We start from the raw sequence: 26,517 nt of genomic DNA on the forward strand, positions 1-26,517 counted from the left end.
ATCGACTTAATCACGACTTAAAATACATTATTTAAAAATAGGAACTCTCCACTGTAGAGCTTCGTCTTAAAACTTTTTACAATATCGCACATTTGACGAAAGACACAACATCGCCTAGTGTGTCACTTGACGGATTTGGACATACCTCCTGCGGAAGACAGTTTTAAAACTGTCGAAACCAAGTTCAAGGTTTAATAAAACTGCATTTTGTAACTGATTGGCTATTATTTACAGTCTACTGAAGCTCTTGCAAGCACAGTTTGCTGAACCACAGCCATTTTCAAAATATGAGGGTTGGAACTTAATACACAAGGCGCTGCCAGTACCCCGCCGTTCTAGCCCGGAAGTTGATGTGGTCCTTTCCCTCTCCCTGCAAACCTCGCAAAGGTAAATACTATCTGTACAAGACTTAGTGACCCTCGCCGCCCTAGTTCCATTCCGCAGAAGTGGGAAAAGATCGATAGATATCGTGTTGCTTCCCACTGCTGCAAGTGTTTGCGTAATTGCACTGAAAAAGAGTTTATTTTCTCTCCCATTTTCTTTTGTTGCTTGGGGTTTAATTTATACATAAATAGGCAACAACTGAACAAATACGTATTACATTTGTGTTTGTTGTTGTGATTGACATATATGTGCTTCCAAAGAACAGATAGGGTTTTGTATGATTCAGTAAAATTGTGAGTCACACCTTTAAAACATTTAAATATTCGCTAAATTCCTTTGTAGTTTCACGATAATCTTGGCCTCTCTTCACGTTATTATTCTTCCAGCCAGCTAAATAATTAATATAATAAAAATAATTAATATAAACACAAAACATTGTAAATGATAACGTACTGATTTTTAAATCTACATATGCATACATACTCCTCAAGCCATCACATGGTATGTAGTGGAGAGTACTTTGTGTATTATTGTCTACTGTCACTTTTAACTATACTGTTCCAGTCGCGAATGTCGTATCAGAAGAACCATTGTTGGTGAGCCTATGTCTAAAATCACATCCTTCTAGCTTTGCCATCATGGTATCTTCGTAAGATATACCCATGACAAAGCAGTACATCGGTTGACAGATCTAGCAATTTACGCTCTCGGAATTTTAACAGTAAACTAAACTGTGATGCTCAATGTCTCTCTTTTAGCATGTGCCTCTGGAGTTGGATGTTGATCTCTGAGACACTTTCATGCTTACTAAATGAATCTGTGACGAAACACACAGTTGGTTTTTTGATCTTCTATATTTACTCCTTTAATCGTATCTGGTAGGGGTTCCAAATTGATTAACAGTACTGGTACTACAATATCGGTTGAATGAGTGGTTTGTGTGCCACCTTCTTCATGGGTGGACTAGACCTTCTGTGGATTTTTCAAATGAATCTCTGTCTGGCATCTACCCTTCCAGCCATTAGTTTTATGGGGTCCTTCCACATTAAATCATAGTGTACATATTTCTACACTCAGATATTGATCGAATGTGATTCCATCCAGTGATTGTTCAATTGTTCAGCAACTGTGTAATCATACAGTGAAGGGTCTTTTTACCTTTTTTTGCGCAATATGCTACAATAGTCCGTGTTGAAGGTTAACTGCCAGTCCCTGTACCAAATGTTGATGTCCTGCAGCCTTACCATAATTTCCTATAACGTTTTTAACGTTGTGACGTCTCTATATACAACAGCATTATCCAAGAACTGTCTGATGGAGATTCTGGTGTCATCCACTAAAATGTTGTTAACAGTAATGGTACTATACTATTCCCTTGGGGTAAGCCTGAAGTTACTTTAATGCCTGACGATTTCTCTCCACTAAGAATGACATGCTGTGTTCTATTTGCTAGGAACTCAATAACCTAATAAAAATCAGATCTTATGTTCCATATAGTTCTGTTTTGTTGATGGAATCGTTGTGCAATTATATAGGATGTCTTCCGGAAGTCAAGGAATCATCCTGGGGGCTGGTATGAACTGCTTCTGTGTCTTGTTGACGTACAGAGTGAAATGGGTATACTCCATTGTTGCTTGCGAAATCTATGTTGAAACCTACAGAGGATGTTTTCGGTCTCTAGGAGGGTCATAACATGCGAGCATAAAACGTATTCGAAAATTTTGCAACAGGCTGCCTCAGTGATGTAAACCTGCCGTTATGTGAATTTGTTCGAAGAGCCATCTTGAAAATAATAACGACCTACACATTTTTCCAATCACTAGGAATGCTTCAGTGCTGCAGCGACATGCGGTAGACAATTACTAGATGAGGAGTACATTTTCGCACAATCAATGGAAAAATATACAGATATTGTATCAGGTCTCGTCAGCTTCCCTCTGTTAAGCGATTTTAGTTGAATTTCTATCCTGCAGGCTTTTGTTTTGATATCTACGATTTTGTGAGGACTGAAAGCTGCAACTGCAATATGATCTCCTCAGTGAAACAATAACAGAAAAAGGAATTTAGTATTTCAACCATCTATACATCATTTTACACAGTATCAGGTTGATGGATGAAAACTAACCATGTTTGTCATTGTATGTTAACCACAAAGTTCTTACTAGTGCAGATGGAAAGATAACACTGTTATTCAATATTAGTTACGTGAGGAAGAAAATTTAATCACAGTCTAACATAACAGTAGCGGCACTCCATCTCTTTTTTGTTATCCGTTACAATTGCAGCTCGCAAGTGTCCAGGAAGTTATACTGTTGAGGTCAGCACAATCTTGTGAAAGCGCATCGTAATTGTTTATATTGGTCTATAGAATGGTTTTTACAAACGGGAGCATCTATAGGGCAATAAATTGTAGCAACAACAAGAAGACAACACATTTGTCTTTTTTTAAGGTTTCCTAACGAACCTAGGAGATGGGAACACTACATTACAGAAGGAATTATTTACGATTTTCTTGTAAACTGCAGTTATTTACTGGAGACAGTCATGTTCTTTAAGAACAAAAAATTACTAGTAAGCAGAAGCAGACCTGATCTTTTGCAGGAAGGTGTCATGAATCCACCCAAAAACGTGAGGCTTTTTGCACAACAGTTAAAATCAGTGAATGTAGAACACAAGAAACACGTATGGGATGAAATACCTACATTATTTAATCCAGTAGATAGGCTACCACAACTCAGGCTGAAAGAATAACTACACAGACGTGATAACAAGAGAACAAAAGCAGTAACACTGTTTCCCAACACAGAAGAAAATTCCAAAATTATTCCTGCATCTAAGGCACAAACGGCAAGAATCTTCAACACATTCCCTTTTGAAGCATTTACAAAAATATTTATGTACCAGAAAGTCGAGTGAAATGTAAGACTGTGCGAAACATTCATTCCCTACAATGTTTTTTCGTGTCACTACACTACAGACCACTATGGTCGCAAATAAATATAAAAAACACACTAAGTATTTTAGTCAGGTAATAAAATTAAATTAACAGGACAACCATAGCAATGATACGTTCTGGGTGGGGACAACCTAAAAAAAGGTTAATAAAGCCAAGATCATTCCCAAGTAAAACCTAGTGCCGCAGTGACAGTTTTGGCAAGGCTTGTTCGCAGGTTGGCTTTCGACCTCAGATATTAGTACTATGCTCAGGGCGGGTTTGAGTACATTTTTCCAGACAAGCAACACATCATTTGGCACCCCCCACCCTTCCTCACTTTGCAATCTTACATTTCAACTAGTGTCAGTTTTTGCTGCTAACTGTGATGCAAATCTTGGCCTTGGGCACTCCTCTAAGCTTGTTTCCCCAATTGTTATATGTCCTGTATAGAAATCTTACAGTTGTTTTAACTCTGGCGACCCTTTCAATTAGCCCTTACCGATAGGTTTCTGATGAAGGATCTGAATTTTATGTACAATAGTTTTTTCTATGTGCATATTTATAGTCAAGAGTTGAAGAATAGACTAAAAAATGGTGTAAAACTATTTGTTCATTTTGCTTAAGAAACCCAACACACACTTAAAAAAAAGATTTATTTGTCATATAGTTGTTGCTTAGTCATTTTACTTAGAATGCTTATTTTATCTTGTGATTAGCATACGTGTTCAAGTTGAGGTATATACTTTCTCAGTGATGAGTGAGTTACATAATATTTAATAAATAAATTATTACTTTGTGTATGATGTTAGTAATTACTCTTTGCTATATCTTAAATGCGACATTTTTAGATTTACAGGCATATTTTTGGATCTTTCTAAGGCGTTTGATACAGTTGACCACAAGATTCTATTAAATAAATTAGAAGCATTAGGAACTCTTATTCCTAATGCTAATGACTGGTTTTGATCAGACCTAACAGATAGGGTACAAAGAGTGGAGACAGCACATACTTCAAATTGATCTAAACCTTTAGTAAAACACTTATCAGAACCAAAATACATTAATGTAGGGATTCCACAAGGTAGCATATTAGGACCAATACTGTTCCTGATATACATCAATGACTTTCCCAGTAGTGTTACTCATGGTACAAAAATCCACTTTGCAGATGATAGCAATATTACAGTCACTGAGAAAAAAAGAGAACTCCTTGCCGAGAAAGCAAATGAAACTCTCAAGGAAGATTATGATTGGTCAGTAAGCAATAAAGTGGCATTAAACATAAAGAAAACTAATGCCATTAATTTCAGTTTGAAGAGGAAAAATGACAATCTTAAATTAAATGAATATGGCACCTCTACAGACTGTAACAAATGCAAAATTTCTAGGAGTGAATATTGATTCTCAGTTGAAGTGGTGTGAACACACCAAGGTACTTGCAAACAGAATGTCATCAGCATGTTATGCCCTTAGAATACTGACATCAGTGTGTAACATGCGGTGTCTTTTAGGTACATATTATTCATATGTACACTCAATTCTTAGCTATGGCATATTTTTTTGGGGAACAAATGCATAAAATATGAACACAATTTTCAAACTCCAGAAAAGAGCTGTAAGAATAATAACCAAAAATACTAGTTAAGCTCATTGTAAAGATCTTTTCAGAACACTGGGGATATTAACTGCTCCATTTGAATACACTTCCAGTCAGTTGTACACATCAAAAATAACATTGGTAAATATTGCACAAATAGCTCTGACCATGACCATGTAATAAGAGATAGACTCCACTTACAGTTACCAAGAAAAATAAACATAAAACTCAAAACAGCATTTTCTACTAAGGAATAAAACTGCACAATACATTACCAAAAGAGATTAAAGAATTTGCAAAAATACACTTATTTAAAAAGGCAGCTAAAATGTACCTGTTATGCAATACATTTTATACATTGAAGGATTACTTAGCTAAAACAGAGTAATGGTTTGATAAAAAATGCTATACGAATAAATAATAATAATAATAATGATTATAAAATATCCAACATTCCACCCAACACCTTCACTTTCTATTTTTTTACTTCTTTTTTTCCTTTCTAGAAATACTTACCCCAAACTATGCATAGCACAATACTAACACCTCTTCCTCTTTCTGAGATCAACATCTCATTCATTATAGTGGGATGCTGACTCAGTTTTTCAGGATAATGGGAAGTTGCGGTTCACAAAATGGCCCAGAGATCACCAGTGTGTGTGTGTGTGTGTGTGTGTGTGTGTGTGTGTGTGTGTGTGTGTGTAAGAAACAAAGTATGTTAACAGTTACAGGATTAAGCATTTTCTATGGTAAAACAGAGGTATAAAACGATAAAATAATAAATTACATTTTTCCATATTACAAACTATACATTAGCAGGAATTTGATAGTGTCAATTGCCTGAACACGAATTCCCATATTGGTGTAAGATTTTAAATATTAGAAGTAAAGTATTACATCTTACTTACAATGTTACATTAAAGAATTGACTGAGAGAGTGAAACGCTTTTTCCAGAAGATATTCTTTCAATTTATTCTTAAATTTTGGCATTTCACTGGTAAGATTTTTTATGTCAGATGGGAGTGCATTAAACACCTTTATGCTTGAGTAGTATGCTCCCTTTTGTATCAGACTCAAGTTTTTTCTATCAACATGAAAGACATGTTTTGTTCTTGTGTCATAGTCATGATAAGAAGTATTGGCTTTGTACATGTGTAGGTTCTTAGCTGAGAAGCACACAAGAGATAATATATATGGTTAGGTCATTGTTAATATTTTGTGTGTTTTAACAAGATTTCTGCATTAATGATTCCTGTTAACTCCACTTATAATTGGCATTGCTCTTTTATGAGTGACAAATACTTTATTTGCCATTGGTTGGCTACGCCAGAATATTAAGCCATAGGATAACAATGAATGGAAATAGCCAGAATAAGCAGCCTTAACAGAATCACTATTAGCAGGTGTTGCTATTTTACGTAGAACATAAGTTGCTGAACTAAGTCTCTTTCTCAAGTCCAAAATATGGCAAGACCAATTTAATTTATTGTCAATGTGGAGGCCGAACAACGTTGTTGAATAAACTTGATGTATATCGTGATCATTACAGCTTAGACTTATGTCATCCTGAACTTTGTGAGACCCATGGAAATGTATGAACTGCTTTTTTTTTTAAAAAAAAAAAAAAAAAGATTTAAAGTTAGGCCGTTGCATCTGAACCACTTATGAAGGTCATGGAACACAAAGCTGGCAGATAATGCAATATCATTTTCAGGTGTATTTTCAATTACAAGGGATGTATCATCTGCGAAATGAGTAAATTTGATGGTAGCCCTAGAACAGTGGGGAAGATCATTAATAAAAATAAGAAAGAGCAAAGGGCCAAGCACCGAACCTTGCGGCACGCCTACACTAACTATTCCTCAGCCAGATGAATCTATTGAGCCATCTTCATGATTCAGCAATACCCTCTGCTTTCTGTCAGTCAGGTATGACCTGAGCCACATTCCCACTGTGTTAGTTAAACCATAACAGGCTGCTTTTGAAAGGAGGATTTCATGGCTCACACAGTAAAAGGCTTTGGTTAAGTTGCAAAAAATACCAATTGAAGCCAATTTATTGTTCAGTGCTTCTAGAACATTATTAGTAAAGGAGAATATGGCATCATCAGTTGACAGGCCTGATTGGAAACCAAATTGGCATTGACTAAGAGCCTTGTGGAAATTCAGGTGTTCTACAATTCTCCTATGCATCAGTTTCTCGAGAACTTTGGAGAAGCATGTTAAAAGGGATATAGGGCGGTAGTTAGAAGCATCGGTTTCTTCCTCGTTCATGAACAGTGGTTAACTTCATTCTATCAGGGACAATACCTTGCCGAAGGGATTCATTAAGTATATAGTAAAGTAATACACAAATGACATTATGACAATGTTTAAATACCTTAGTGGAGATATTATCAAAGCCAGATCACATTTTGGTTTTCATTTTAGTGATCATCCTTTTCACTTCACTGACTGTAACTGGGGCTATGATCATTTGATTAATTTTGCACAGACCAGATCTTTTCAGATGGTCCATAGCCTCGTTGACTGAACCCCTACAGTCAGATTTCTCAGAAGCTGTTAGAAAGTGCTCATTTAAGACTGTTGCAACTGCATTCGTTTCTTTAATTAAATTACCGCACTGTCTTGTTTCTATGCTGGATACACTCTCCTCATTTTTTTTCGCAGCTCAGTTTTGATGACATCCCAGATGGTTTTTATAGTGTGACTGATAGTGAGATATGAGTGAAAAATGTGGCATTACATTATTTAACAAGTTATTCGTAAAAAAATATTGTATACCAGGAATAAATCTAATGATTGTGTCTAACTAGAAGTCTGTAAATATATGTGTATACGAATAAGCTTATTTTTAATTGACCTAAATTTGCAAATACTTTGGCATGTCGTATATCCTTGTAAAATGAAATTAAGGATGAATAAAGCTACTACTACCCCTACTACAGTATACCGCTACTCTTAATTTATTAATCGCGCTGTGCCGCGGTATGTGCCCATATTTCTTTCCATTGTTGACAAAAATGTCTGTGTCGCACGATGTGCGAATTACAGAACACCAAAATATGCACATATCTCTTTAGGTTATTTAAAAAGATGTTCCATGCTAATTGATAAATTATTGCAGCCCTGTAGCGTTTTCTGACGTATGACTTTTAAAACTACGTAATAAGGACAAAGGCATAGATCTGATGCTATCAGTATCAAATATATTAGAGAAACGTTGCCGGTTTTAAATGTTCGCGGTGTTGTGGACAAAGATTTCCCATTAAGGTCGCAGAAGATACAAAGTTTCACGCAGTGCGGTGCGCAAAGTTTAGTAACACAATATGTACTGCATTAGTAGTACAATGGAAACATGCAGTACTAGAAGTAATCGATATTAAGCATGCGTCATTGAGGAGTGACATTTTGTGAGCTAAATTTGAAACTGAGAAAAATAGACACGATTGTGAATTCGTATTTTTGAAGCGCCTCCACAAAATCTCGTAATAAACGAGACACAGTATATCTCAAAGATGGCTGCATGTCTTATCATGACTTGAATCTGGAAAATGTATTTACTTTTCAGTCATACACGTATCATGTTGAAAGTGGATGGGTGGTTGCTATCGCAAGATGAAATATTTTTGCGGCTAGTCTAACAAGTGCGATGGCGGACGAGGATGCCGAACGACATGCCTTAGATGTTTGCCAGTCAATGATTGACATTTCTGCTAATCGCTTAGAAGGATTGAGAACACAATGTGCAACGAGTGCAGAACTTACACAGCAAGAAATCAGAACGTTAGAGGTGAGCTCACTGTGATCTGTTGTTTTGTTGCTATGAAAATGCATGTCTGTCGCAAATAGGCTAGAAAATTACGTTCAAAGTTAGTAGGTTGTAGCTTTCCTTAATTTGTGTTTTCTGTGCATATACTCGAAAAAATTTCGTTTTTTGTCATTCATAGGGAAAACTGATAAAGCTCTTTTCAAAACAACTGGTCACGAAAGCAAAACTTGGAGATTCACTCCCACCTGAGATAAGACATCTGCCATCTCTAAGACAGTGGTTATTGGTTGTAGGTCTCAGCCCTGAATCCATAAAGGTATGTTCACAAGCTCAATGGTATATTAAGTGTATGTTTATTGACTCAGTATTGTTTTGATTAATGGTAAGTGTGTATATTTGTGTTCTTACAAAAAGTTTTGTGCCACCAACTCGTATCCGTTTTCATGTTCCCATTTCCTCATTACAACATACGACTTTTAATGCATACCAGTAACATTATTCCTACACAATTAACACAATAAAATGTTTGATCTTAGATAGGTTGCCAGCATTAGCATGTCTGTGCTGGTAGTATATAAACTGCTCATGTAGGCATACAGTATATTTTAGTAACCAGCCTAGTGGGCTTTATGACTGGAAACTATTGCTTTTGATGTGGGAGGCAGATTTTTGTTTTAGCTGTCATCTATTTTAGTGAGTTTATACAGGATTAATTACTACTGTGTTGTCTTGGTTGTAGTGTAAATTTACATGGTATGTGCAGAAAAGTTTCTGTTAGTGTTATGTAACCACAAGTCATCTAAATATTGTTCAGACAGTAGATAGCAACATCACATTGACTGAATCATTCATTACTGCTTCATCAACTCTAACTAAATTCTCAACTTTCAGTCTAGACGGGGCTACACTACAGGTCAGTGTGTAAACACATCTAACATTTGGTTGTTGTTTGCCAACTCGTGGCCAGATTGGCAGCTTCCTGCCTGTCCTAGAACTTGATCTTTCATCACAACTTACATTTGATAAACTAATGTAGATGCAAAATAAATGCTGGCAGTTTCTGTGTCCTGAATGTTTAGGCACATACAATATTGCACACCCTATCATCCTTGGGTTAGGGAATGAATCTCCCATCTTGTATCAAAAGGTTCAGTTGACCCACCACATCTGGATAAAAGATATCACATAGTGGTTAAGTGACAACCTAATTAATAAGTGACTTCATTATTCACGTATGGTATGAAATGCTGTGATACAGCAGATGAATAATGATTTGCTGGTGTGATATGAAATGCTGTGATATGGCAGATGAATGATTTGTTGGTCGGAGGCTTATGCTTTTAGATGTAGCGTATATCCTCCTGAGTTACTTTTTGATGTTTGCCTGTCATATTCTGTAACTGAAGTTTTGGATCTGTTTTTCATACTCGTGAGTATGTACAAAGAACTCTACTTGTTAAATGTCATGCATTTTCACAACATACTTCAGGATTAGTTTCAGTGACATAAATCGCAAAAAAATAATGGGTTGAGTAATGTCACTTTTTGTGGTTGAAAGGAAGTGTTGGTGTAGAGAGCTAAACATATACCAAATTATTGATTTAACAGCTTGTGCTCTTTATAATACCGATAGAATTCTGTATTGCTATGTAATCAGTGTTTGGGATGCAATTCTTTATATTACAAGGAGACCGAATGAATGGCCAGTGCTTACATTCATTAGGCTAATTCCAATTACTGATAATTGTAACAATAAAAAGAATGGAAAAATATTCTTCTTTGCTTTTGGACCCTCAATGTTGGTTGGTGGGGAAGATTGAAGGGAGGGCCAGGTTACTCAGACCCAAGTTTGAGAGGGACCCAATTGTGAAGACTGGAGTAGGAGACAAGCTTGAAGGTGAAGATATTAGAGAGAAAATATGTTACAGTTAATGGGATACAGTAATTGTTTTGCTTTGGAAAGTAAAGTGACAGTACCGTTTTGTCCTCCCCCAATCCCCAGCCTCTTCTCCTCTCTATTATAGTTTAAAGATTTGTGGATGTGTTCACATTTAATAATTTGGATAAATAGAATTTCTATGAAATGTACAAAGAGAGGAGGTGTAGTGGACTGTAGTGTAATAATGGCCTTCCTCCTCCTCTTTTCCTCCAATCCTCCCCCTCCCCCCTCCCCCAATATTGGTTGTGGTCTTTACCGTATTTCTAAGTTAGGTTGAAATGTGCCAGTTTTGTTGGTAGTACTGGAGCCACTGAATACACACAGTAGTTCAAATTCCTGCCTCACTTTCCAGATTTAGGTTTCTGTTGTTTCCCTGTAATTAAGGCAAATGATGGGATGGGCCTTCTTAAATCGGAGTTTGTGTCCATCTTTAATGACCTTGTTGTCAAGAGAGTATTAAACCGCAGTCTTCATTTCTTTGTTCTTATGATGTAGGATGCATGATTTTCTTAGGAGTCTCATGTCTTGCAATGATTCAGGAAAATATGTTATCATACCCTAAAACTACTATTCTGCTTGACCGCTCTGCTCGCCAGCATGCTGTTGACATGTTTAAGTGCAACTTTCGAGTTTTCCTTGGGCATTGTTCACAGATTAACTCAGATCTCCATGCTATCCCTTGAGTGCTAATCAAGAGTGTAGTTGAGCTACCTCTTAAATGCCTGTGTGCTGTTGATGAGTTTGTCTGCAGTGGATTTGCCAACCTGTATGTAAGCAGTTTCTCACTGCTGAGTTGAGTTGTGTTAAGGTACTTTGTCAGTTGTGATCTCATTTTGCTGTTTTTCACTTCCCTTTATGTATTCTGTTCATCATGAGTTACATCACATTGTTTTTCTCATCAGCTATTTTATGGGTGGTTAGGTATCTACATACATATTCTGCAAGACACTGTATGGTGCGTGGTGGAAGGTACCCTGTACCATTACTTTTCATTTCCTTTCCAGTTCCACTTGCAAATAGAATGAGGGGGAAAAAAGGCAGCCTGTGTGCCTCCATGAGCCATAATTTTTCTTATTTTCATGAACCTTATGCAAAATGCATGTTGGCGGCATTAGAATCATTCTGCAGTCATCTTCAAGTGCTGGATCTCTAAATTGCCTTCCCTCCAGGGATTCCCATTTGAGTTCCCAAGGGATCTCTGTAATACTTGCATTAACGAATCTAACAGCCTGCCTTGGAACTGTTTTGAAGGCTTCCTTTAATCCGACCTGTTGCAGATACCAAACACTTGGGGAGTGCTCAAAATGGGTTGCACTAGGGTCCTATACGTGGTTTCCTTTGCAGATGAACTTAGTTTTCCGAAAATCCTTCCAATATACTAAAGTGGGCCATGCTCCTTTCCTACTACGATTCTTTAATACTCATTCCAGCTCATAGTTCTAAGCAACATTACACCTACAAATTTAATCTATGTGACTGTGTCATGAAGCACACTAATAATGCTGCAGTCAAAAATTATGGAAATAGTTTTCCTAGTTAAGTACATTAACTTAAATTTCTCCTTATTTAGAGGTTAATGCCATTCATCACACCAACCGGAACTTTTCTCACAGTAATTAGTGGAAATACTCATGAACAGCAACAGTGAGGGTGACTTGTTTGACGTCAACGTAATAATAACTCCTCCACAGATTCTGAAAGCAACTGTCTTAAGCCATCTATTCCAGCATATGTAACCCTACAGTCTTGTGTTTTAACAAGAGATGAAATTGGTAGATCATCCAAATCTAAAAGAATTCAGAAGTGATACTGAAACGCCGAGAAAGAAAGCACAATTTAGTGTCAGATTTGATTGGAAAATGGTTTTCTTTCACGTAAACACACAATTGATGATTTGTCTTCAGGACAAGTGTCAACTAGGGAATGTTCGAAGCAGCCTGTCACTCTTCATGCTATTTTTGACAGAAGACACTGTGCTGACAAATACCGAATGGAGGTTTTGAAGTGCTGTGATGTGTATTATGTTAGTGCATTACACGAAAGTAAAAATACAACAAACACCATTTCAGAGAAACAAAAATAATAAATGAAAATCTATTGTCATCGAACTATTCAAAAGTGATATTAAAAAGTTCATACAACATGATTTCCAGTGCTTTGAAGATTGATTTTCAATTTCACATACAGCATTTCCATAAACTGTTCAGGCTCCCTACACAGCTTGTCCTTTGTGGCTGTCTATGGATAAACTGGTGTACCAGAAAACACACAGGGAGAGATGAAAGTTTTGGATTATGTACACCTGATTTTAAAAATTATATTGCAGTTTTGAAATATTACTAACTGCATTACAGAAAGCTAATTCATGCACGTCTGATTGACAAGAAGGTATTGGAAATTCAGGAAACATTACCACGTGAGGGCTGTTCTGTAGATCAGGGTTTCCCTAACGATATTCCATGATACACTGGTGTTCTGTGGGAAGTGAGTAAGTGCTCTGTGAAAAATTATTAACAACATGGCACCTTTACTGACATTTTTAGTTATGATTTAAAATGGGAGTAATCGTTGAATAAGAAAAAGTTTTTCTCATTTTTAAAAAATTTTATTAACCTTAAAAACAAGGTGTTCCATCAGAATACCAGGATTCGCAAAGTGCTCTCTGAGGAAAAAATTGGGAACCCCTGCTTTAGATATACTGTATAGATTAGATTAATACTTGTTCCATAGATCATGGATACGGCACTTCGTAATGATGTGGAACGTGTCAGGTTAATAAAAGATGTCTGTACAAGATATTACATTACACAAAATATTGCATGACACTAATGTTTAAGTTGTTGTTGTTTTTCCATTATTATTATTATTATTATTATTATTTTCCCCCCTTGATTTATATCTAAAAATTCAGCCAATGAGTAGGAGGAGTTGTCATCTAGAAATTCTTTTAATTTATTTTTAAATGTTAGTTGGCTATCTGTCAGGCTTTTGATGCTGTTTGGTAGGTGACCAAAGACTTTTGTGGCAGCATAATTTACCCCTTTCTGTGCCAAAGGCAGTCTGTCATGGACCTCCAGCGGTTCAGCGATCGATTAGTTTAGTGAAAGATAAGTCTTGAAGCTACCAAAGAAGGCTCGTGGTACAATAAGAGATTCAAAAGTTTATAATGTGGTTCACAATGAACACCAATACATGAAAATGTATACCGTCAACAGATTTTGTTCACCACACGAAGTGACAAGATCTCTCTTGACTGTGAAGGTATCATAATGGAAAACTATATTATTGATGACGCCCAACCTTCACATGCAACAAAACAGTACAATCTACACAGCAACAGAAAATAGCTGTGAAGGAACACTGAAATACTGATTTGTATTGAAAGCAATACATGACTATTGGCATGGGTTACCAAAAACATGTGAGGAAAAGTAATCTTTAAATCCCTACACATTTGTAACAGCTGTTAATTCACAGGCAGTCCTAAGTCATAAACTTAATTTTTTCACCTATAATAATGTTTCAGGGGCGAATCTTTGAGTAGCAAGAGAGAACAGTGTAAAAAGCACTCCAGAAATATTCAGCACAGGGTGAGGTAGGCCGCTCAGGTAGCCCCAGCACAGTAGTAGTCAAGGTGTAGGCTACTTAGCACAGCTAGATGCATTAGGCGATAATCATGCAGTGCACATCTCAGCATGTATCAAGCCTGTCTGCAGCAGCCAAAAAGTTGAAGGTATGTTTTCCAGTGGGAAAGTTGGCAACAGTCCTTGCTGTGCATACAAGCCGGATGTATCTCGAGGTTTGGATGTCTGGAACTTCGTCATTTGGTGTCACAAGAAAGATCAAAGAGGTAGATTTGAGATCTTTGTAACATAAAACTTATTGGGAAAGTAGGTTAGGATTGCAAGTCAAGAGACACACAGTGAGACAAGATGGAATGAAACTTAAAAAAAAAAAAAAAAATCGCATTAATACAAGAAACAATTCACATGAAACATGAAAATTGTGGAAATGCAGTGAATGAGGAATGGAATTAATGAAAGAAACAACAGAAGCCAAAAGTAAGTTGAGAGGGAACGCAAGAGGAAGACAAAACAGACTATAGTAACACTGGAAAAAGGTTAAGCTACATGTAGAGGGATAAAAGATTTCAGTAATAAACAGGGAGGAGACAAAAACATAAGCAGTTAGCAACATGCGCAGGGCTAAGCTTATGTTGGGAATTGAAGCAGTGTCATTAGTTTCTTAGTGATGATGCGAGCTACTTCATTTGTCCTATGACACGGTATATTTCATTGCTGTTAAGCAGTGAACATCTCGGGAGAATTGCTTGTGTTTATTACACTACTAATTGACAAATCCGGCATTCCTCAGGTATTCATTTTGCCAATTTTCTATTAGAAACAAAAAAAAAAAAAACTGTGCTTATAGTGTAATATCCCAGACAGTTTCTGTACACTGGATGCAACTGCTTTGCATGTCTACAATGTGATTTTGTAAATGTTTCATTGCCAATGCCTCTTCATAGCTCTATAGACAATTGTTTTCACCTACAACTGTTTGCACTTCGCAGTTTGAAAGCTGTCAAAAGGGCTACCAGGAGTCAAGAATTTCCTTAAGTTGACTCGACTTCAGAAAAGTCTCTCTAGTAAATAATAAACATTTTAAGACTTTATGCATGGTGTAGTAGTTTTTCACCCATCTCATTGTTTATGATGTCATGTCTCCTGAACTATGATAGATTGGTGGTTCTTACCCTGACAGTGATTGTTGCATGACAGTAAGGGATGTATGTACCAAGTTTGGTGGAATTTGGTCCAGAGGCTTAGGACGAGATGTGCAAAACACACACACACACACACACACACACACACACACACACACACACAATTTTTGTAATATGTATGGATTTGTAGAGTTGTTTTTTAAAAGCAAATAAATATTGGCCTGCAAGAGGATTGGTTCTCTATTTATTTTGGCATGGCTTACGACTTCGGAAAGCGCTGTTTATGTGTTAAAGTTTGTAGTGATAATGCGAATGGAAGACAGCGAAATTGGTGCAGTGACTTTAGAGGGAAGTCGCAAGAGAAAAAGCAAAGCTTTTCCAGATACCCAGTGTGTGAGCGTTTGATGTGAGGTCATTACTGTCAAGTGCTAATTATTATTTTATTGTTTATTAACCTTGTCTTGACATATGATTTTAGTACATCATTCTTCGTGTATGTTATTATTTTGTAAGCCTACTCGCATAGGCTTTTGACATGTCAAGGTGCTAATGTAATGATACATAGAAGTATTTTCACATTAAGTAGAATTAGTTGTTTTTGGCAACACATTAAATGAAGTACTTCGGTTATATAACTTTTAAATTTCTGCAGTGCTTTTATGATGATTGAATTGTCTTGGCAGGCTGTTTGCGAGAAAGTGATATCCTTAGAAGCATTAAGAGAGAGATCAGAAAGGGAGATAAGGATGTTGGTTCTTGACAGAAATGCGTGCAATTTGTCATATGAAGAGAGGACTGCAAGGGAGGAAGAAGTCAGAAGGCTCAATCGTGCTCTGCATAACCTTAGAAAATACACTGGTATGTATAAATACCCATTATAACATGTACAGCACTGTACAAAGGTACATTCTTGACCTAAAAGGACAAGAACAGATTTTAAAGCAATTAGCTAGTGTGTGTGTGTGTGTGTGTGTGTGTGTGTGTGTGTGTGTGTGTGTGTGTGTGTGTGTGTGTGTGTGTGTGTGAGAGAGAGAGAGAGAGAGAGAGAGAGAGAGAGAGAGAGAGAGAGAGAGAGAGAGATCAAGAAGCACTATCCATTTATATTCTTCATATGAGCCCTATAAAAATAGTGTGAATACTTCTATTGGTCGTATGCCAGACACCACCTCCTACCACCTCCTTTCGTATTCATTATATCAACAAATGTGGGAATTATTTCATTGTTTTGCAGTTTTTAGAATGATTTGTCATAAAATTTTGTAAATTTGTTTACTCTCATTTATACTAATTAGAGCCCATTTGATTCCCATTTTAATGTCGGCTAGTTTCTTGCAACTTGCATGTTCGTCGCTGTCATCATTTGGTAAAAGCTTGCAATCTGATGAAGGCTTTGTGTCAAAACATGTAATGTAATTGCCTTGAGTAAGTTAAAGGTGTGATCTATAAAGAAACTGGAATTAAGAATACAAAAACAATAGTGGAATTGTGTCTAATTTTGTACCCATTATTGTTTATTGTCAATCATCGTACTAGTTTTCATATTGCTCTGTTTTGCTTGTACATATTGTTTCTGTTCTTTGATCAGATTATTGCCTTTCTACTGACTAATTTTTACTTAAATTTTTTTGTATTACGAGAATTGCACCTATAAATATTTACATGTTTTTTAATGCAGAGGCGCTAATGTGTGGCAAAGGGGTGGTGGGAGAAGAGATGGCCTTGTACTGGGATTCATGGGACAGACACCAGGTACTGAAAGGCAGCAGTAACTCATCCCCAAGACCTCCCAGAACTAGAGCATCACGTTCTTCAGTTCCCTCTGAGGATTTCTTGCAACAGAGTGGGTCAGGTGGTAGCAGTACACTCACTGGTTCAGGATCTGTGTCATCGCTGCCTCGCTATACACCACCCAACACTCCGCCTGTAAGCAAGAGTCGCTGTGAGTAACAATAATATTTGTCATTTAATCTTGGAATATATAGTTTTTGTATGTTTTAGATATTTAATTTTCAAAGTACTATAGACATTGGCTGTATAATGGCTCACCTGAAAAGAAAAATGATTACTTCTGGTAACACTTACGCATAGTCAGTATAACAAATAGTAAGATGACTTGCCTAAATCAGAGCTTCTGCCACGAGATGTTGGTTGCTATGCACCATACACTAGAAAACACATTAACTAATCATAGCAAATGTACACAAATGTACGGAATGAAATGTAAAATGTTTGCCTTTAATGAGCTTAACTTATTATGCATGCAGTTGTCAGCTAGCATTAATAGTTTCTGGACCAACTTTCTAATTTTTTAAAAATATTAGCACAGTTTTGATTCATATCTTGCAGGCTAAAACTGGCATTTCATGTAATGAACACTCAGTGTAGGAAAGCTATCCCTTACAGGGAGCGATGACCTCGGCAGTTTGGTCCCATGTCCAAACATTCATAAAATATCACCTGATTAGCTACTGAAAAAGCTTTTTCATGCAACAACACTTTAGACATGGATAAGCATAGCGTAGACGATAAATAGTTTAGACAAGAAGAGAATGGAAGCTTTCAAAATGTGCTGCTTCAGAAGAATGCTGAAGATTAGATGGGTAGATCACATAACTAATGAGGAGGTACTGAATAGAACCGAGGAGAAAAGAAATTTGTGGTGCAACTTGACTAGAAGAAGTGATCGGTTGGTAGGACATATTCTGAGGCATCAAGGAATCACCAATTTAGTATTGGAGGGCAGCGTGGAGGGTAAAAATCGTAGAGGGAGACAAAGAGATGAATACACTAAACAGATTCAGAAGGTTGTTGGTTGCAGTAGGTACTGGGAGGTGAAGCTTGCACAGGATAGAGTGGCATGGAGTGCATCAAACCAGACTCAGGACTGAAGACCACAACAACAAGCTCATTGCATATGCATTCTGATTTATATGTGTGCCATTTGTTTCTATAAGCAAAGCCAGGATCTGTAGTAGATGTAAGTTAACAGAGTGGAATGTCAAATGAAGATCACTTAATGAGCACAAAAGATTGGAAAATTTGATAAATCCTCTTGCTTGACGAACTGAATAAAATACATTCCTTTGCTGGATTGTTTGTAAAAGCACTTTGGCCTATTATTTTCTGAGTTCGTTTCAACATTTGTGGGAATATTTGGAGTATATGATGTAGTTTGTCTGCTACTTCTTCTAGAGAAAATTTTTTGCCTGGAGACTGGCCTCGGTTATTATCAACAAGTCTTTTTTGATAATATACTCTGAAAGAAAAAGGTGTCTTAGCAACAGAATTGCTCTCATCATTTTAAAAATTTCCTCGTTTTTAAGACGTCTAAAGAAATGTTAAACTGTGTTTTCTCTGTAGCCAGATATGTGTATCTATTTATTTTCTTGTTGTGTTCCAGTACACATCTGCCTTTTAAAAAACTTTCTTTCCTCTCTAAATCTTCAATTTCTTTCCGTTGCTACATAGATGTATGGTGTAATTAATTATCTTTTTGAAATGTTGCTGGATTATGAGGATAGTGCAAACATTGTTCTGCAGCAACATTTTGATGATTTTCCTACTCATCCCCTTTGCCTTGAGATGAGTTGGAAACTTATTGAAATGTGACTCCAAGATTACAAAGTAACGTGACTGTTATCCCAGGATAATTTCATTTGTGGGACACTCTGAGAAACCCTACATTTCCATGCACTTCATTTCTGCTGTGAAGGCGATTGCCTTCTTTGTGTATCTGTTTTGTATTAATTTGTATATTATTTTCATCTTCATCACACTTACTTTGACTTATTATAGAGCCCATTTTATTGCATCCATTCTCCAAACGTATTTAAATTCTCTTTCTCTCTTTTAAACTGTTTGCCAAATTAATTTAATTATTGTGCTGGTATTCTGAGAGAATCTCTGTTTTCTTTCTTTTTTTTTTTCCTTCTGTCACCTCACCTCTTGTCCCAGTCATATGCTAAAATATCTTTTTAAGTTATTAAATTTAGTCCTCAACCTATGTTTTGAAATGTTGTATCCACCTTCAAACCTAGTCTATTGTGTGTGGTGCACACAGGGCCCCAAACTATTGCAGCCGATTCTTCCTTCCTTCCTTCCTTCCTTCCTTCCTTCCTTCCCAGGTTGCATTCCTTCCTCGTGCTTATTCTCTCCTGTCCCCTCCTTCCCCTCTCTCGGTGTTCTTACTTATGTCAACCTGGCTATCCATCTGGCTTCTTGTATTCCTTCCAGTTTTTGCATTTTGGGCACATTTTCCTGCTGTATGGAGGGCCCTTTATGTGGTGAATGTGGGCACCCACTCCACGAGGCTCATCAGAAATATGATCTCCTTCACCCTTTGTCATGCTGTATGACTTTGCCTCTGTTATGTCCTTTACCACTTTTCCCTCCTCCTTAACTCATCCTTACCCCCTCTCTTCTCCCATGCCCTTGTGGTCCCGACATCCTCCCCTCCGGGTGCCATTCCCATTCTCCAACCGAAAAAGTGAAAAGTGTCCCCCTCCTTCAGCAGCACCCACTGGTGATGGTGGTGGGATTCCCTCCCAGAGACACCGCCCCCCCCCCCCCCCCCACTCCCCTCTTCCTCCCAGCGTCTCCCATTCTGAAAGAGAAGAAGAAACGTAAGTTCCAGGACAAAGCTCCTCCGGTGCCCCCCCCCCCCCCCCCCCCCCCCCCCCCAGAGGTGGCATCTCTCCTCTGCAACCTGAGTCTGACCTCTTATTTATGGGTGTCACTCTGTCCTCATTTATGATGGATGTTGACTTAGCAGCACGATTGGCTCCAACTTGTTTGCCTCCCATTTGGATCCCTGCTCCATGGTTATTCAATAGAACTGTAAAGGGTGCTACTGTCACTTATCAGACTTGCAGTCCCCTATTTCCTTTTACTTGTCCAGCTTGTGTCGTTCTCCAAGAATCTCAACTTACTGATGCTCACTCTCTGACTCTTCGATGGTTCTGTGCTTTTTGTCTGAACCATGTGGGTCCTTTAAGGGCTTCCAGTGACGTTCGCATGCTGGTTCTTATGGACGTTGTTAGTACATGGAACCCCCTTCGTACCACATTGGAAGCAGTTGCCTACCAGGTCCACTTTGACTTTGCGGTCATGGTTTGCAGTCTCTACCTCCTGCCTTACAGGCTACCTACACCCGCTGCTCTGACTCCCTCTGTCAGCAACTCCCCCGTCCATTCCTCCTTCTTGGGTATTTTAATGTCTTATCACCATTTATGGGGCAGTGCTTTTTTGTCTAGTTGGGGGCTTCTCATTGACCAATTTTTTGTGGACCACAACCTGTGCTTTCTTAATGATGGTTCCGCTACTCATTTTAGTGCTTCCTGTGGCACTTTCTCTGCCATTGATCTTTCACTCACTTCCCCTCCCCTTCTTCCTTCATGACACTGGTCGCCGCACAATGACTTCTGCGATAGTGACCATTTCCCATTAATTCTCATGTTCATAATCTGTCTGATAATATAATTTGTGCCGTTGGCATTGCATTATCCTCTTGACAGTCCCTGCTCACCGTCAGCCAGTTCCTTGGTGGAGCATGGCCATTGCGACTGCCATCTGTAATTGCCTTCACACCTCGCAACTTCTGAAACAGCACTCTTCCTCTTCTGACTTCAATACTTTTAAACATCTTTGTGCCCAAACCCGTTACTTGATCAGAGAAGGTAGGTCTGTTGGGAACACTTTATCTCCTCTCCAGGTTCTTCTGTCCCTTCATCACAGGTGGGCTCTACACTCTGCACCCTCCAAGATTATCAGCGGCAGTGTTCTGTTTAAACATTAATGTGACTGTGTATTATATTTCATGTTGTTGTTTGCGTTTACCAGTGTAGCATTTAAGTGTATGACTTAGATGCTGCACTTGCTTGTCATCCAGATATAGCATTGACGCTGTTAGTCATCTGTGACAGGTAGTTAGCATAGCATGCTCTCGTGCATCAGGGGGTTTGGGAGGGGGCATGAATTTTGATTTTAGGAAGATTCTGGTATGCACAATGTTGTTGGCTATAAAACTGCTTGGGACACTCAGACCTAGTATTCAGAGCTCCCTGTTACGGGAATGTATTTTTTATATATTGCTTAATGTAAGCAATTTATGAGCAGTTTTTAGAACATGTCATCTATAATAACTGTCATGGTTGGTTGTTATGACAAGAGTTAACAATTGAACACTGCCGAGAGCTTTGTGTTCTAGTCTTAGGGGCCTTGTAAGTTTATATATCCAGCGTGATGTGTACAGCCAGAATATTCACTACACGTCCAACATGTTATTGACGTAAAGACTTCTGTAGGCCTGATCCTGTTAGGTTTGCATTGGACTGCAGTACATGCCATAATGAAGTAATCTGCTGCTTCATTCTTATTTCTAGTGTGGTTTGTCAATTTCGGGACAAAGCAAATTAAATGTTTTTTAAAAATACCTTTCGGTCATCCTCCATTTTATCCTACGTTCGGTGTTTTTAAAGTTCTGACAAGGGACTTTTACATGGTGGTATATGTTTATGCTTGGTTGTGACATGTACCCAACGCTACCAAATACCAGTAAGTTCCTTTATATTTTCCTAGCAATCCAAGGATGCTGTTTCAAAATTTTGTATTTCTTCTGTAGGCCAATCCGACGATGCCCAAATAATGATGCAGCACATCATTGGCAAATAATAAAAAAAAAAAATTTATGACTGCAATGAAGACTGCTTGTTTCTTCGTACCTGACTTTCTTTTTGGGTCTGGAATCCCTTCATTAGCATTGTTGCTGGTTTTGGAGGCCTTGACATCGCTTCCACACCAGCCATGTTCTCCCCGCTCCCCCCTTTATCAAGTGTTTTTAGTCTTTTGTCCCATTTTGTTCCCCATTTTCTTGTCTTCTTCCTGTGATGTTGTCCCTCTTATGTCATGATCGTGGTATGATGTGAGGACTGTGAAGGGTTGGTGGCAGTGCTAGTGCCCCGACATGTGTAGCATCTGTGGGAAGTTCCTGCTCTCACTGTCTTCCTCCCCTTCCCCCCTCCCCTCCCCGCCCCACCCTGACCCCCCCCCTTCCTGTTATTTACTCTTCCAGCTGCCTCGATGTTCCTTTTACCTTTTTGTTTGCTTGTTTTCACTTTACCTTGACTGAATTGTGCCATTTGTGTAGTTCCTCCCTTGGTTTCAGCCACCTTAGATCATGCAACTGACGACCTCTCTGTTTAGTCCTCTCTCCTAACCAACTAACCACCCATCCTTCCATCAAACCTGGTCTGTTAGAGCATAGACACAGGTACCCTCAAGTCCCTTTCCATTTATTCCTGTCTTTCATGTTCTCATTATTTTTTGTTAGGTGAACGACCATTGTCTGACGCATATCTAAATCCTTAGTGGCTCAAAAATTTCCCCAGTTTATTTCTGTTATCGTCTTATTTATGATTATTTTGTATTTTTATGTACTCCAAAGAATTTCTAAATTTTGAGAAGTGCACATTTCCCAATTCATGCGGTGTCTTCAAATTGACAACCACAACTATTGTTTCTGTTTCAGGTTTTTCTTACTCCCAGAACATGCAAGGGGAGAGGGCGGGGGCACACTGCATGGGTCTTCCCCCTTTTCAATGTGTTCTTTACAGTTAAATAAATAACTGGATGTTACTTGCTAAGACACTGGTAGTAGTGAAAGCCCATAGTAGTTATTTAGGTCAGTTCTGTTTCCTGTCATTTGGAGTGTGTTTATTAGCATGCATTACTAGTTTCCATGTCTTGCAGACTCTGTCACATTGAGATCGTATCACATATCGTCTTTCGTCATCTATAATTACGTCTCCAAAATTCTCTTTTCTTAATGATTCTTTAATTTCTTCCCATCACTTTACCAAGATCTTTTGTGGGTGTTCTTGGTGACTGTTCTCACTTTTTATGAGAAGTTTGTCAATTTTTATTTCTTTTCAGATTTGTATTGGTGTGGTTGAGAACCAGTACTTTATTTGATATAACATTCATAAGAAGACACTGTTCTATTGGTAGTTCCTATTTATGTTGCAATGGAATGTAAGTAATATGAGTAGTAAAGGTAACAATTCAGTGAGGTGCTTTTTATTTAAATAGATGTGATGCCAGGTGGCATGACAATTGATGGAGCAGTAGATAAGTCCCTGAAGTCTGCCATGGAATCCTCAGGCATCTTGAACGGCACGTGTTGTGCCTTACCTTGTTTGCTGGAACCGGTATCGGAGGTGTAGAAAATTGGTTTAAACTGACTCTGATGGAAATCGTATTCGAGCTGCCTACGACGACAACCATAATGCCTTGTGTTTTGTACTAAGAAGATCTGTTTACATATCCAAAGGTCAGCAAAATGAAAGAGCAACGAGCATGATGATGATGCCCTGTGTATGACCAACTGAAGTTGACAAATGGTGTCTATAATTGTTGAATGATGCCCCCGTAAGGTCATGAGTCATATTGCTGAAGAACTCACTGTGTTGGTTAGTCATGAATCATTTGCATTGCTGTAGTATGTAAAAATCTTCCTGAATGCTAGGATGGAAACCCAGTAGGCTAATTGGTGGAGTTTCTGTGAAAAGCACCTTTGTTGCACCTTATAGAGATTTTTCATAGGCAGTATAAATGCTCATCTAAGCCATTTGTGCTGAATGATAAACTACAGTGTGGATACTCTTCACACCTAAAAAAGCAGCAAATGAGTGAACAGATGTGACTCAAACTGCAAACTGCATCGATTGATTGATTTTAACAGGAGAGCTAAAACAGCTTAGGCCTGACTCGCCACTGCCCGCACCAAAACTAGGTTTATTGTGCGGTATCCCTCCCTGTATATCTTGTGAAGCCAACCAGTGCCCTTAAATGGTGCAAGGAGTCCCTCTACCAATTTTTTGTTAGATACAATTTCTTCAGGTCTAGTTCTCCCGAAGATTCTGTATCTTTTGCTCTCCAATGCCATGCATTCAAAGATTAGGTGTGATGCAGTTTCTTCACCCTCATCACAGATCCTACATTTAGGGTCTTCGTCCATTATACCCATTGTGTGTAGGTGTTTTTTGAAGTTCCCATGGCCGGTCATCAGTCCAGTCATGAGTTTGATCTCTTTCCTGTTCAATCCCAGGATTACAGAGCTTCTTTTAAAACATGGCTTGGGCATCATTACCTTACCGTGTTTTTGTTTATGGATCTTGGTCCAATATCCTACATGCTGTTTCCTAAGCCGTTCTGTAGTTCTAATTTGATCATAGCCTTGTTGATTGTCAGGACAGATTCCGGTCCAATAAATGGAGCTGTTGCCCCCATCCTGGCCAATCTATCGGTTTGTTCATTGCCACAGATCCCTGAGTGGGCAGGGACCCACACTAGATTCACCCTATTGTTTCCCCATAGCTCCACCAGAGAGCCCTGTGGCAATCTGCAACAATCTTCGATCTTGTCGCAGGAGCTGCCAATGATTTCAAGGCTGCCTGTCTGTCTGAATAGATGTAGATGCTACGGTCATTGCAGCACCTACTCATATTCTCCTCCACACATGCCCTGATTGCAGTAATTTCAGCTTGGAATACAGAGGCCAGTTTCCCTGGAGAGATGATGCTCTCCAGTCTTGGCTGAACCCCGTACAACCCTACCCCAATACCTTGGTCTGTTTTCGACCCATCGGTGAACCAAACGATGTCCCCTGTACGGTGTCGAGCTGTTTTCTCCCACTGCTCCCTACTTCTAGTTATTATGTTGTAAGGCTTGTCAAAGCAGTTGGGCGTTATTATATAGTCGGTAAGCATTTCCACAGCCATACCTATATTTACCTCACTCACTACGTTAGTGTGTGATTCTGGATATCTGAATGAGACCCAGTTTTGGCCAGTTTTAAGTCTTTGTGCCCCAGCTGCTGCCTCCATCTTAACCCAAAGGTGAAATGGAGGCATATCAATCATGGCTTCCATTCCAGTGGTTGGTGGACTGCTGATTCCGCCCGTTATGGCTAAGCAGGCCAATCTCTGTACCTTAGCAAGCTCTTTGGCAGCAGCCCACTGTTCGACCTTCTTCCACCACTCTACGGTCCCTTAGGAAATCCTAGGTTTAACCGCTGTGGTGTATATCCAGTGCATACCCCTGGGGCTTAGGCCCCAGTTTTTGCCACAAGCCCTCCTAGTACTCACTAAAGTACTTTTTACCTTTGAGCAGATACTCTTAATATGAGGGGTCCAAGTTAGCTTCTCATCCAAAGTTACCCCTAGATATTTCACTGTCCCCTTCACAGGTAGAGTTTCATGGAAGAGCTTTAGATTCCAACTTGCATGCTTAATATCTCTCTTCATAAATGACACTACAACAGACTTCTTAGGATTAACTCCAGATCCTGTTTAATGCACCATTTTTGCACAATGTCGAGCCCTCCTTGTGCCATATTCCTGACTGTGTCAGTGAATTTGCCAAGTATTACTATGACAAGGTTATCTGCGTATCCTTGGAAGAAGCATTGTCTGGAATTTAGTTCCTCAATGAGTTCATTCACCACTAGCTTCCACAACAGGCGAGACAAAACTTGTCCTTGTGGGCAGTCTCTAGTGGTCTTAATTACCATCTTTCCATTCATCATGGTAGCCTATACCTTCCTTCCACTAAGCATGGCCCTGGTCCACCTACATATTGAGATCCCCAGGTCATGCACCTCTGCTGCCCTTACCATGGAATCGAAGGTCATGTTACTGAAGGCCCCCTTGATATCTAGGAAGATGCAGAGGGCTATTTCTTGGAAGTGAAGTACTTTTTCCACCTTCCCAATGAGTTGGTGGGGAGCTGTCTCACATGATTTACCTTGTTGGTATGCGTGTTGGTTCAGGTGTATAGGGACCCTACTTAGCCTCCTCTCCCCAACATATACATTAACCAGTTTTTCAAATGTACTGAGAATGGAGGAGGACAGACTGTTTGGAGAATGGAGGAGGACAGACTGATTGGTCTCATATCCTTGGCCTTGGTATGATCAGTTCTCCCTGGCTTTGGAATGAAGACAACCTTCACTGCCCTCCAAGCATTGGGGATGATTCCTACTGCTAAGCTAACCCTGAATAGCCTGCATAGGACTCTTATAAGCTTTCCTCCTGCCTGGTGCAGGAGAGCTGGAAAAATTCCATCTGGGCCAGGTGACTTGAACGGTTGTAATGTTCCCACCACCCAC

General features: G+C 38.7%; 1 protein-coding gene across 1 annotated transcript in view; it reads left to right on the forward strand.

Moving 5' to 3' along the window:
- The first annotated feature begins 8,248 nt into the window (after nt 1-8,248).
- LOC126167960 (kinase suppressor of Ras 2) overlaps nt 8,249-26,517 on the forward strand; it is a 166,783-nt gene continuing 148,514 nt past the window's right edge. The window contains exons 1-4 of the mRNA XM_049920519.1: nt 8,249-8,709; nt 8,867-9,004; nt 16,037-16,211; nt 17,029-17,292. Coding sequence (XP_049776476.1) covers nt 8,569-8,709; nt 8,867-9,004; nt 16,037-16,211; nt 17,029-17,292 — 718 coding nt within the window. The 5' untranslated portion in view covers nt 8,249-8,568. The remainder of the gene's footprint in view (nt 8,710-8,866; nt 9,005-16,036; nt 16,212-17,028; nt 17,293-26,517) is intronic.

Source organism: Schistocerca cancellata, chromosome 1 (assembly GCF_023864275.1).
Source record: "Schistocerca cancellata isolate TAMUIC-IGC-003103 chromosome 1, iqSchCanc2.1, whole genome shotgun sequence".
In the NCBI taxonomy this organism is placed as follows: domain Eukaryota; kingdom Metazoa; phylum Arthropoda; class Insecta; order Orthoptera; family Acrididae; genus Schistocerca; species Schistocerca cancellata.